A 14,752-nucleotide genomic window follows, 5' to 3' on the forward strand; every position below is an offset into this window, starting at 1 on the left:
GACATGTTCGTTTGGGACCGTTCGGTAAAATGTAGGAAATCTCTGTAAATCGCTTTGCAGAGGATCTTGTGATGTAAAACTAATCTGTAATAAATTGATTGAGCTTTTAAAGCAACGCAGGTGGGGCAAGGGGGACTTTTAAATGTAATAAGGTGGTACGTCTAGCAAAGGTAATAACCCTCTAAAACACATTTGGCACATACTTTACCCAAACGCGCTCTGCACACTATCCCATCTAGATCACATTTATTAAAATAAACTGCAAAGCCTCAAACCTTAGTCAGCTCTTTGTCTCATTTTAGATTTAGGATGGCCTCTAACACACTTGTGCGAAAACAGTAACACACGCTTACAGACTAACACACACGCTCGCTCTAACATACATTCATACACACATATACATACATAAACATATTGGAACAAACTGCATGTTCTAGCAGAGAAGCGACACACATCGCATAATTATCAAGCTAAAGAAGATCGAGAATTATAATTGAAGACACAAAATTACCGGTACTTTTACCCTCAGTCATGTGGCATACAACATCCACACAAAGCTTTATGCATCTGGAAGTAAAGGCAGCATTTTATTACAGTTGGTGTTATGCAGGCCCATCCATCGCATACAGTCTATGAGACATACCTGTGGATATTTATACATGCCAAACAATTTAGCAATTTGTATTGAAAACGTCGGCGTTAGTCCTTCTATCACAGCTAACAGAGTAATAGAACGATTGCAATTATAATTCGGTACAGGCGGAAAGTTCCTGGAAAAGATTCGAACGGCACTTTGCACGGCTCTCAAAATATTCACGTAGGAGTCTAATATGTAATAAGACAATGTAACGTTTGGTAAGAGATTGGGATTACTATTGATCTCATCTACAGCGAACACAAATGTAAGGAAGTTGTAAAAGTCTTCGTGGAGCATGCTGAAATTATTAAGAAACAAAAAGGGTTACATTTCAACAAAGCCGGTAGAATGTTTCTGCTAATAACCTCCTTAATGTCATTGATTCCCACTGACTCTGCAATTAAAAAGGTATAACAAATATGTATTTCCCACCATGAAAACCAGCATACGCATATTATAAACCGCTATAAAAAAACAGTAAAGATTTTTTTAACTATTTATAGTGCCTTCACAGTGTGAAAAAAAACATTGTTATTTCATTATAATTTCCATGATATAATTTGTCTTAATTCTATTTTCATTTTCCTCTCTATCAATAAAAATGCAAATAACAAATCCTAGAGTAATAAAACTGTGTTAGGAGTCGGACTATTAATAGTAAGAAGACTTTGGTGTCGATACCGTAGACAATTGCTTGCTGAAAGAAAGAAAAAAAAACCAAGAATACTATGTGTGCCATTTACAGTGATTTGGAATTATATCTTTTTTCTTATAAAATAATAATTTTAGTTGATTTCATTATTATGGGTAAATGACGTTGCTCTTAAACATATGTTTGGAAGATCATGGGATCATAGATAATATGTATTAAATCTGGTCGCTAAATAACCCAAAATCGCTCAAAATCTTTAGCTATAATATTTGCTTTGATGAATAACAAAAAAATTGGATTCTTTTGTTTTACTTTTTGGGTTTTTTTCTACCATTTTTGTGGATGTAAAAAAAAAGAGGTTCTTTAGGTATTTAATCAAAAGAATTGGATAATCGTTTAGTTCTTAACCCTTTAAGTGCCAGGGAAATACAAAATGCTATATTGCAACGACCTGTAAAGCCCTCCGACTAGTAAAGGTTTAATATAAAAGGCTGCGCGTGTTATTTCACGTTGAAGCAACATAACATTCTGTACCGAAATTACTGCGTGGTCTTAAGGACATATTGGTATAAGGCACAATATTGGTAGAAATTGTATAAAATATCTAGATTGAGGCTGAAATGGAGATACGACAACTGACATACTTTCATAGGCACAGATCTCGCACGGGTTTAGAGCCTAACCTCATTTTCCAGGTTTGCAGATAAGGCGGAACTGTAAAATTAAACATATCATTCACTTGATAAATATGCATATCAAGAATTCCTGCAATGATCAAATCTCCTTCCATTCTGATTGCTCTATGAGGACAGGTACTTCCAAGTGTGCATGAAGATGAAAATTCTACGCAGGCCGCATCACAAACCATCAACAGAATCAGAATGATCCGTAAAAAGACTTCCATGGTACTATGGCTATGGTCTGTATATTATATACACAATAGTATACCGTCAGATAATGGTATAGATTGATTCCAAGAGACGGGAGGCCAACATAGAGGATGTCAGTTTTGGTCAATAGAAATAATTTCTATATGATCTATAAGATTAAGAATAATGTTAGGAGTATTTGCCCGCTAGATAGAGATTCATGCTTTTTTCTCTTTTTCTCTCTTTTGGAAATTGAATTCATCGCAGACTCGCAGTATACAAAGAAATGTCTACATGCATCTCGGTCAAATAAGGGTTTCAAGCTGCATGACCTGCTCTTTTTGTTAAGCTGTTATTTATTGGTTGCCCTTCAAAGAATTTCCATTGTCATGAAAATATGACATCATCTTTTTGGATTTACTTTTCCAAAAACAGAACATATAATTTGTGTTACAATAACACAATAATGTCAACAAGTTCAGTCCTTAATTAAACCGTTAATATTAACCTTAAATGTGACGCTTTCACAGATGAAAGATAGTTTCAGAATATTGAAAATAATATTGTTTTCTTCACCCCCGTGCCTTTCAAAAGTTACGAATGGCTTGTGGTCAATTTCTTTTATTTCGGGTGTCCAAATTTTATTCTACTAGGAACACAACAGATTATTTAAAAAAAAACAAAACTTCTCAACTTGTGTCCCATGGCAGCTATCATAATATATAACAAATCTCTAGAGCGATATTATGAAGGACAATAATTATTTAACTCCAGTAACCTCATATCCTCTTTGAGGGTGAGACATATCATATATGTAGAATTGACCTCATCTTGAGAGTTATTTCCTTAAAGGTACTTTTTCACTGTTTTTCAGTTTTTATGGTAACAACCTACCTGTGCCTGCTTTTGTGTCACATGAAAAGCTCCAAGTAAGAATTGTGAGGCAAGATTTTATTTGACTAAATAGTTATTAGCAGGAATTATGTTTCATATATATATATATATATATATATATATATATATATATATATATATATCGTAACAAAAGTTTTATATTTATAAGTGCAAGAGCAGCTTTAAAATCCTAAGCTTTACCAGATTCATTGACATATTGCAATGTACCTACACTGACAAGTGTCCATATGCATCGGTAAAACAGGTAGGTACCCATTTTTGTTTTGTTTTTTTGATAATGTAGGACTCCACACCATGGTCGCTCGTATGGACCTTTAACTCCTGAAGCCGAAACTAGGCCTGGGGAGACCATTGGTCTCCCCGCTGCAGGAGTTAAAGGTCCGTACGAGCGACCAATAGAGTCACTCTTACAGGCCTTTAACTCTTGATGACAAAACTCTGCCTGAGGTCCGTGTGAGTGACTCTATTGGTCGCCGTCAGGGAGCTCCTCTCGCATCAACCTATGAAGGAGCTCCCTGTAAGCGACCAATAGAGTCGCTCGTACGGACCTTTAACTCATGACGGCGAAACTCCGCCTAGGAACAAGAGTTAAAGGTCCATAAGAGCAACTCTATTGAGTCTGATGAACCCTGCAACTTCTATAGTTATGAAGGAGTTCTTCAGTAGAACTTGTTTATTATCTATTTTACCAGTCATATACACAGTTAATATACTCTTATTATATACTTTTTTATAGTATACGCCACATTTGCTAGGCATCCCATTAATACTATCAATATCTTTAGAAAATACCTACAAAATACTTCAGGGGACCAAACACAACTTTCCTAACCTAGGTCACCCAAATAATTATTACATGCAGCTCATTGTGCTTTGACCTTTTCCTGTGTCATTTGCAACGGGGTTTATTGTTTCTTTTGTTCTTACTGTGACTCATAACTAAACCTTTCATATCTGCACCAGCGCCTGTTCATAAATCTGAGATTAATGTTTTTATTAAAGGAGAAGTCCTGCCCTAATATTCTATTAAATACATATTAGAGTGCATGGACTCCAGTGCGTTTTACTGAGCGGAATTTGGTCCAGGGCAGTGACAATCTGAACACCGCATGAAGTTTTGCTAGTATGCATATCATACAAAATTCTAATTTTCTAACTCCAAGAACTAAAGAATGCATTAAATATAAAGATCCAATTATAGCGATCTTTTACCTTTAATTTTTTTCAAAGTTCTGCCATTTCTTTGTTCTTAAATATTAGACCCTCTCCCACCCCTAGTCCGTAAGGGGGTATTCCTACTTTGTTTAGTGACATATTGAGTTTAAATGCAGGTTTCTTAGTAATGTGTACTAAGCAGGTAGCCATTAGTTTAAGCAGAAGTGCCAGAAACCTTGCTTTACCTGTGTGTGCTTACATGGCTTGCATATGGGGCAATGGGGGGGTCATATGCGGCATCCGTATTTAGGAGATAACATGGCATGTGACGTACTCACTGTATACCCTGATACCCAGGAGGCTTCCAGTTCAGTTCATGACTATATAGGTATTCTGGTGGAACACTAGAGTAAGAAAAAAAAAGTAAATTTGCAGGTTTTAGCAAAAAACATTAGGTATGCTTAATGTTGGATAAAGAATAGTATTGGACCTACTAGTGAGAATTTAATATATTTAATGGAGCTTGAAAATTAAGAGTTGTGACATATACATAAGTGGTCATAGGTAGCTTGGTGGATCTCAGTAGAAACGAGATCCACCATTATGACATTTTGCATTATTTTATATATTTACAAGCACAGTGGAAACTGTGGAGTTTTGTTGTGTTGGGTGGTGTGGTGGTCCAGTTCCTGCAAATGCATGGAGGGTCTGATCTTGAGCCCTGAGTTCAGGAAACAAAGACAGAAATAGAAGTCTCATACAGCAGATTCGTTTGTTTGGGTACTTGGGTACTTGTGCACTGCTTTGTGATTTATGACACATTCTGTAAAGTTTGTGTATTATATAAATAATGAGGTTTGGCATCAACTAGAATTACCATAGCAGTGCCAAAGAACTTTTGAGAAGTACAGAACATTTCAGAATATAGCCTACTGACAGAATCCTTCTTGCACCGGCTAAAAAGGTATGTTATATATTTTCCCCTTTTACTAACACAATGTAGCCTTTTGTCATTTACTTTTCTTTACACACATTGTCTCATGTGTAAATCTCAGATGGTACTCCAAATATCTCAGAATCTAGGTTGATATTTTTCTAAGATGTTTTTTAAGAAGATTTTTGTAAGAAATGGGGGTAGCTGAAATTTCTGAGAGGCGATGATCTACATTTAAGGTAACTGGCAATATCAATGGGCAAATTGTTACGTAGAATGGGATAAAAAATTTTTCAAGAGCGTTGGGTTCAGAATGTTTAGAGAATTCCCAGGTATATCTACATCATTTACAGCTTTCCCAGGTACGCCTATATTCTCTCTCTTCTAGGCATGCTTGTACTCCCATATACTCACTTTATATATATAGAGCCAATAGAGTTGCTCATACAGGCATTTAAAATCCTGGCGCCAAGGCTGCTGCGTAGTGCGTACCGCGTTAACCCTGTATTAACCCCTTCTACAAAAAACGAAGAAAAAACTAAGGTGAAAAACGTACACGAATATTCTCCTGAACACAGGAACAGGCGAATATTCGTGGAATACGGTTTTTTTTCCCTGTGAAGATGAACACGAAGACGAACACGAAGAGTTGGCCAGCGCCCAAGTCTAGTCTAAAGGAAGCTTATTGGAACAATATGAAATAAAGCTCACTCACTGCATTTCTGTAGGCAACACTGTATTTAATAAATATCAAAGTATTTCCTATTTAACCTAATAGGTATTTACTGTTAAATATTTTCAATTATTTTTTCCTGCAGGCCCTGTCTCCTCCATTATCGTATAATACCCTACCTTTCCATTCTGTTCCACACTCCAATTTTAAGGTAAAATAGGTACTTTTAATGTCATCTGTTAATTTTACTTCACTAGACTGAGGAGAATGACAAAGCAACCATGGATATGAAGCTAGTTTATCCTATATCTATAATATATATATATTTAATTTTAAAATATTTAGTTGATTATGTTTTGTTAAATGTATTTTCATAGGTTAATGTAATTTATTTAAATAAATAATAATAATAATAATAATAAGTAATTATAATGTCTGGACATAGCCATTATTGTGTTGCATGCTAATAATTCTTTGTTTATTTATTTGCAGTTAATATATTGATTATAAACATGAAGACCCATAAAATCCTGATCTTAGGGATTTTTCTGCTATCTTCAGTTCCACGTGAGTTTGTATCTTTATTTTTATTGAGATTTGCATGTTATTAATAGATAATTTTCTCACTGTCTGATGTACTGCACAATTGACAAAAATACATGTATATATATATATATATATATACTGTATATATATATATATATACATATATATATGTATGTATGTATTTGTATATATATATATATATATTTGTATGTGTGTATATATATATAATATTTTATTTTATTTTTGCTTTAGTACTATGCACTGTGGGGCCAATGGATGGCTCATGTTATGTCTTTGTGTTCACATGCAGCCAGGAATACCCCACCTGTTGCCATTCTGCTGCTGCTGGAAAGGCACATTGTCACTAGAATTGTGCATTCATATTCGGGCGAACATGAAAACGAACATGAAGGGTGCATTTTCGTTGTTCAGCCCGAATATTGAACATATTCTCTCCCGGCCAAGTTGCGGCACCAGGATTTTAAAAGTCTGTACGAGCAACTCTATTGTTGGCCAGCAGGGGGCTCGTCTGCCAGCAACCAATGAAGTACAGGTGCACTTCATTGGTTGATGGCAGAGGAGGCCCCTGACGGCGACCAATAGAGATGCTCGTAGGGACATTTAAAATCCTGGCCCTCTAGTATAGTATTCCGGCTACTGGAATCACCAGAGCAGGTTCTAGAATAGTGTTCCAGCTATCTGCCTATTGGAATAGCTGAAGCAGGCTCCATCACTACACGAGCATAATAAAAAGTATAGCACACGTCCTTTAAGTAGGTATCCAGAATACATTACACTATGTGTGTATTAAATATACTAAATTGGTATCAATTCTTAATTTTCAGCTTTTCTTAAAATATATATATATATATATATATATATATTTCTTGACAGTGATTCAATATTGTAACAGATATGAAGGTTTTCTACATAACATTTATTTAATTTCCCCATAGGTATTTTGGCTGTGTGTAGCTGTAGCGTAAGACCAGGTGGTTGCATAGTCGCACAACCAGCACCTCCTGGAAAAGCCTGCAAGTGTATTGAACATGGGTTTATTTTCATCACGGTCTGTCGAGCTATAGTTGTAGACTGTGCACAGAAGAATTCAGAAGTTTGTTCAAGACCTGATACCTCTTTCGCCAGCTGTCTCCAAGGAAGAGGGGAGTGTGGTGGCTACTCTTCCAAATGTGAATGTTCCTACAGATTCCTGAGGGGCTGTAGCCTAACCAAAGTTCCTCCAGCCAATACTGCTTGCAAATGTTCACATTTCTTCTTCCAGTGCTATGGTGAAGTTGTTCTATGCAAAGATCCCCAGTCTACTTACTGCAAAAAACCTGATTTAAGTGTAGATACATGTGAACAGGGTACCGGATCATGTGTTAAATAGAGCGAGTGAGATGGAAGGAAGGAAAGAAAGAGAAAAAAATGATAGCATGACATATTTCTTAAACTCTTGCTTTATGATCATAGTTTAAACAAATACATTTATAATAACAGTAATAACAGCAATAATAATAAAGATGCTTGGTTGTGGTAATTGTTAATATTAGTGTACATTTAAGTGCCACGATAAGCACCAGATCCCCCAAACTTCTTTCTTCAGGGGCAACACTCTCCAAGGGGATATTTGGCCCCTTCCCTTCTTCACCAAAAGGCCTTCAGAATGGCCAGATCTTTGGTCCCACCCTGTAAGGGGAAGGACCACTGGCAACGTCTGTAAGAGAGAAGGCCACCCATAAAAAAATGGTTCTTGAGACATCCAATTCCACCTAGAGTTGCTACCTTTTCTTTTTTTTTAAAAAAAATACCGGTCATGGTTGAGGGTCACAAGGGCATAGACGAAAAAGTGGCAGAGCCACTCAATGTTGTGGTACAAGTACTCCCTGACATTGTCTCACCACAACTCTCATCATTATATAGTGAGCCAGACAGAGGACAGAATGACACCCATCATTTTATAGTGATCCAGACACTAATGGGGGTACAGCAGAACTCCTGTTATTATATAGCATGCCAGACAGTGGTACAGCATGACTTCAACGATTATATACTGAGCCAGACATTGACGGTGGTACAGCATAACTCCCATCGGTATACACTGAGCCAGGCACTGATTGTGGTATGGCATAACTGATATCACTATAAACTGAGCCAGAAATTGACTGTGGTACAGTATAAGTCCCACCACTACATACTGATGTGCTCTCTCACTCGCTCACTCAACTTCTCTCAAATACTCTTACTTACACTGACACACTCTCTCTCTCTCAATGTCTCCCTACCTTCACTGCTGACCACTTCCCATTCCTGTCTCCTTTTACATAGCTTCTTCTACTGTCTTCTTTCTTTAGTTTTGCCACTGGCTAGATGGCACCCCTACCGGCCATCACACCTAACCATTACACCTCATGCCCAAAACACCCAACCATCATACCTCAGGAAATCACACCCAGTCCTCACACCCATCTTCTATTTCCAGGTTCCATTACATTTAGTGTGGATACACAAATCATGTCTGTATATATATATATGAGCACCTGTGCAGCAGTGGATCTATTTAGCTTCAATGGAATCTCTCCCATCACAATGGTTAATACAACTAAATACATTATAGTGTATAGTGTGTGGATTTTGTTTGTTGTTCATTGAAACTGAAATGCCGTTAAAATAGCCAGAATCATGTGATAAATTTGCTGTTGTAAAGTTATTGTCTTCCCCACCCACTCTTACAAAGGCTGCCTGACCTAATCAACAACAATCAGCAACCCTTAATGACAAAGCCCGTACATGTACGGGTTCAAAATCCATTGTTTTCAATGGGTTTATGGACCGCCCATTGTCCTTAAGGGGTTAATACCTTAAATTAATTAGGAATAATCATATAGAACCTATGCAAATTAAGTTTAGATGGGTCACCTTCACAGTATAGATGTATGGGTTTTTAAATACCTTTTAAAATACCTTTGCCTTATTTGAGTGGATGATATATTGGTTTTGTTCTTGTTGGAATATTTTTAGTGAGCAGCTTTCATACGTCCATTTCCCTGATCTGTATAATTAGCTCTAATATTTACTTAGTCATTGAACAAAAGTGACTCAAATAAAAACTTTTAATGTCTTAATCAATGAAAATTAAAACTGTCATGTAGCATTGGATTAAAAATACATTTTTAAAAATATTCTGTTTTCTTGTTTTTACTCAATATACTGCTTTCATGCACCTGCATATTAGCTATTGTTACTGTGTGTGTAAGTTAGTCCATCTAAGTATGTTCCTGCACATGTGTGTGTGTATAAGTGTCAGGACCATGCAAGCGCTGCTCGCGCCACTTCCCGACGAGATCTACAGGTGGCATGTCACACCGCCAGCAACTTACAAATGAAGTGGTGCATGGACGTCACCCTAAATATCTGCTATGAGTGTTTTGTAAAGACCAGGCAACCATGACAGTATGTGACTGAAAGCTAAAATTATAATGTTACAAGTGATCTACAATTTCCTCACATCAAAGGGGTTTTTAAGATTCCAAAAACAGAGCAGTGTTCCTTTGGGAATGCTGCAGGGTTATTTTGAAATGAAAATAACAGTCTTCAAAAAGAGATAATCATATTTTTGTAACCTAATTATCACTCAGCATAATTTCAGGCTAGATCCCAAGGGATTGTTGTTTTCCATATCTAATCAAGCTAGGAAAACGTGAAAATGATAAACCAATATTGTTTTTTGAAATAACGATTATGTACAAAACTCCAGACACGACTGGCTATTTTTTTTCCCCCTGTAGATGAATGTCATTCATTTTTTATAGAATTTTGTAAATTGCATTCTAAAGAAAAAAATACTATTCAGCTAGCGATACTTTTATCTCATGTAATAAAATGAAGACCCCTATTCAATAGAATCATTAAAGAAACTGTGTTTCTTTCCCATTAAAGCGCATGCATCATATTTGGCAAATCCAACATTCTCATTCAGCTGTGTTTACAGATTTAAAGAAGAGTTTATACAGTATATATATATATATATATATATATATATATATATATATATATATATATACGGTATATATATCTACAATACAATGAGTGAAGACAGCTTGTGATGTTAGAGTGTAAGGGTTAGTGATGAAAGGGAAAGGAAGGTGATAGTGTGCGTATGTATGTGTAAGTGTATGGTGTAGATAAACCAGTCTTTTAGACAATTGTTGTGGACAGTTTTACCTAGTATTGTATTCTAGCAATCAGTCTATGAATGTAAAAATATGCGTCAAATGTAATGAAAAATACAAAAATAGAGCAAAGCCTGGTTACAAAGGGACACAATTTTAGAGTTTAAAAATAATATTTAATAGTTTTATATTGCCGATGAGGGCAGTCATTTTTCAGTACACAAATGCTCTTTATAATTCACTTTCATCCTCTTAATATATAATTTTTCCTATTTCTCTCAGGCTTTAACAAAATAATATAACATTTCGGAGCAAATACACAACCCAATAAGCCAGAACTCGACGCTAGGATTGCAAATACTTCAACGGCCACTGTGGATTTCCCTTTCGCACTGAGATATGTTGGAATAAAAAAACTCCAAACGGTGATGAAAACCAACATACTGAAAGTGATAAATTTGGCATCATTAAATGTGTCGGGTAACTTCCTGGCCAGAAATGCAACAACTAAGCTTACAGAGGCCAGCATACACAGATATCCAAGGATGATGTAAAAAGCAACAGCTGACCCTTGATCACACTCAACTATGATTTTTCCAACTTCAGAGTGTGTGTTATACGATGGGGCAGGTGGAGATACAATCAGCCACAGGGCACAAATAAGGACTTGAATGGATGAACAAATAAAGACGATAAATTTGGGGACTTTGGCACCAACCCATTTCCTCAAATTGTTTCCTGGTTTGGTGGCATTGAAGGCGATGACAACAATCAAAGTTTTAGCCAAAAGGCAAGACACGGAAATGGAGAAAGTTATCCCAAAAACGGCTTGTCTCAGGAAGCAGGTTACCTGATCCGGGCGTTCAATGAAGATAACACAACAAAGAAAGGAGGACATGAGCGATATCAGTAGAAGGTAGCTAAGATCCCTGTTGTTGGCTTTGACAATTGGAGTATCCTGGAACTTAACAAATATTTCCAGAACCCCACCAGATATAAATGAAAATAAAGCTGCTATAAATGTCAGGATAATTCCAATGGGATCTTCAAAGGACAGAAATGTTACAACCTTTTCAAAACAAGCTGTTTTCTGCTCATTTGGCCAATGGTCTTCTGGGCACTGAGTACAAATATCATTATCTGGAAAGTTAAATAAAAAAAATAACATTTCTGTTTCAACAATTCCCACAATCATCATAGAAAACAGGTACTGATTTAGTTGACACATGAGGGCACTTAAAGCTCAAAACCATATCTGCCCCAGAATTATCACCTCAGTGGTAAACAGTAACTAGTAAACAGACCCATGACACGTGACAGTATTTCAAATTGTACTCATTATTTTATGTATGGTTTATGTATGGTTTCTAAAGAAATAAACACAATAAAAATGTTAAAATGACAATTGTCTGATTGGAATATTGCCCCTCTGGGCAAGGCACACAATCATAGCAGCAGACGGGTTGTCCTTTACGAATGGACCTCCTGGTGCCCGGTTTACAGCTCTCACTGCAGACAGACCGCGGTGTCTGTTTTAAAAAGAAATAAATAACTAAATAAGTAGAGTAAAAAATGTTTGATCTATTATGGTCATGACCTCAGAGAGGGAGTTCAAAAATTGTGAATGCGTCAAAAATTTGATATAATAATCCAATATAAATTGAAGCACACACAGGCTGGTGATTTTGCTTTGTGAGTGGGATACAAATGAAATTAATTAAGTTTAAAAATAAGTTATAATAAGTTAACTGTCTTTTTAGTTCTGTGGCTTCCCTAAAATACCAGAGAGACGTCTGCCTAGTCTGCCTTCAATGTTGACGTTCAACACAATACACCTACAACAACATTCAGGTGACGTAGTAACATGGTCATTTAGGCTGAAAAAAGACACAAGTCCATAAAGTTTAACCTTGCTGTTGATCCAGATGAAGGCAAAAAACCCTCACAGAAGCAATTCACAATTTTGCCTCAAAAAGAGGAAAAATTCCTTCGTGTCTCGCAATGTTATATCTTACTGGATCAACGAGCTTACTGGAAAACTCATCATGTCCTTGTAGCCAGTTATATTCTATTATATTATTAATATTTCTTTTAAATGAATATATATATATATATTGATATATATACTGAAACTGATGACACATACTGAAGAGTAAGAGATGTGCAACTTATCTACAACCATGTAATATTACATGGAAAATGTTGGTAAATATTTCCATCTTTTGTCTATTTTATTTTTGACCAACCTCCGTGAACGTGCTTTCCCAGACGATAGCATTATCGATGGTAAGTTTCTTTCCAGGTGGTGCGTTATTATCAAAGCTTCCAACTCTTTGTGAAATGATTGTACCATTGGGCAAAGTGACCTGATTATAAATATCATATCCAATTGACAATTCTTTATCCTCATTAAAATAGATATTTTGTCCCATTGTATTTGTAAATCGCACCTTTCTTAGATATTGATGCAACTGGAAACCAAATAATACATTTGTTAATGTTATAATATTATTTTGGTGGCATTTTTTTGAAGCACTGATGGATAAGGCACCCGACTTTGGATCAGAAGATTGAGGGATTGAGTAGTTCTTACCTGCCGTCAAATTCTATGTTCATTGAATAAGTAGTCTTAAGAGATATGAAGACCTTGTTTAAACTCATCTTACCTTCCAAGCTTTTAAGTCCTGGAACCTCAGTTTATTTTTATCGAGTAATCGCTCTTTTAGGGGTGTTTCTTGATACAGTTGATGTAAGGCATGAGCCAGTGTGTAAACCGTGTTATATACACTGTAGCTCATAGCTGTAAACCGGAGGTTACAATGGGAAAACAGAATAGGTCTGCCGCTCTCCACACCTGTGCAATTCCGTCTCCTAGGATTGAACGGACATCTGTTTTCGCAAAGCTCATCCCACCATGTTGTGAACGTACGTCCCGGAGGGAATCGGTTAGGATTGACTTTCTGAACAAAATTAATGAATTTTGGATTTTCTTTTTTGTGCATAACAAATCGTAAGGTGCCGTTGACCCACGTGTCATTGACTACAGTAAACATTCGGAAGCTGGACTCAGCAGTATGAATCCAGATCTTTCCTGGTATGTAGGTAAGATGAACATTTTGTTCCAGATAGTACACATAATTTTTAGACCCGTATATTAGTATAACATTTGCTGTGGACTTGGCAATGATGTTCTGAATTTCTGCAATCCGTTCCGGAGGATAATCATTAATCGAGGGAACGATTTTAATAAATTCGATGCATCCTCCGTTTTCCACTATCATCTTTTTAATAACACTGATAGCACTTATGCTACTATCATCGTCTGGGTAAATAATGCCAATCCACAACCAACCAAAATGCTTCAATAAGGCTAGAATCGCAGCATAAAGAGTTTTTTCACTTGGAACCGCACGGAAGAAAAAAGGGAACTGCTGCTTATCACTCTGTACAGGATCTTGAGACAAGAAACTAATCTGAAACAATATATTTTTATTATTATAAATATTACCATAGATAGTAGCCTTGTGTCGTAGCCTATTATAATGTTTACATCAGCTTAAATTTCAGCGGAAGCATAATTTGCATTCTGTAAGTACGAAGTTAAAGTCAATTTAAAGTTTAATCTTTAGAGCAGGGATGTATTATTTGTTAATTTCTTTTTTTTATTTTTTTTTTTAAGCTTTTTGTGTGAGTCAGGGTATAATTTCCATAAAATTATATGTAATTAATTTGTTTCCATATGGTAAAAAAAAATATTTTAACATATTAAAGTTATGTATTTGATACATTTAAGAGAATCATAAAATAATTTCGTTCACATACTTACTTACGTATTACAAATAATTTGAATTACTCCACTTTTTAAAGTGCATGATCTACAATAATAAATTGTATAATATTTTTGATTAAACGCAGAAAACAAAAAAAAAAAATACTTGGTACCTTTATTTACAATACCACAGGAAACAAATATAAAAATATACCAGGCTCCTTAAAACCAAGCTAGTATTTTTATTTTAGGGTTCTTTGTGGAAGAAAAAGTCTAAGTATTAAAAAACAGATTTCCAAGACCCAATTTTTACCCTCGTCAGTATAATATGATTAACACTAGATCGTAAATAATACATTTCCAAAAATTCATTACCTCCATTTTCACATGAAAATCTAAGCATAATCTGCATGCGATGATGTTATATGTA

The 14,752-nt window shown here is 35.8% G+C and overlaps 1 protein-coding gene across 1 annotated transcript; it reads right to left on the reverse strand.

Annotated features, from left to right (window-relative positions):
- Positions 1-10,707: 10,707 nt before the first annotated feature.
- Positions 10,708-11,781, reverse strand: LOC128503865 (vomeronasal type-2 receptor 26-like). The gene has a single exon (XM_053474060.1). The coding sequence runs from the start codon at positions 11,779-11,781 to the stop codon at positions 10,798-10,800; it is 984 nt and encodes a 327-aa protein (XP_053330035.1). The 3' UTR covers positions 10,708-10,797.
- Between the last annotated feature and the right edge of the window lie 2,971 nt (positions 11,782-14,752).

The sequence above is a fragment of the Spea bombifrons genome, chromosome 8 (assembly GCF_027358695.1).
Source record: "Spea bombifrons isolate aSpeBom1 chromosome 8, aSpeBom1.2.pri, whole genome shotgun sequence".
Classification (NCBI taxonomy): domain Eukaryota; kingdom Metazoa; phylum Chordata; class Amphibia; order Anura; family Pelobatidae; genus Spea; species Spea bombifrons.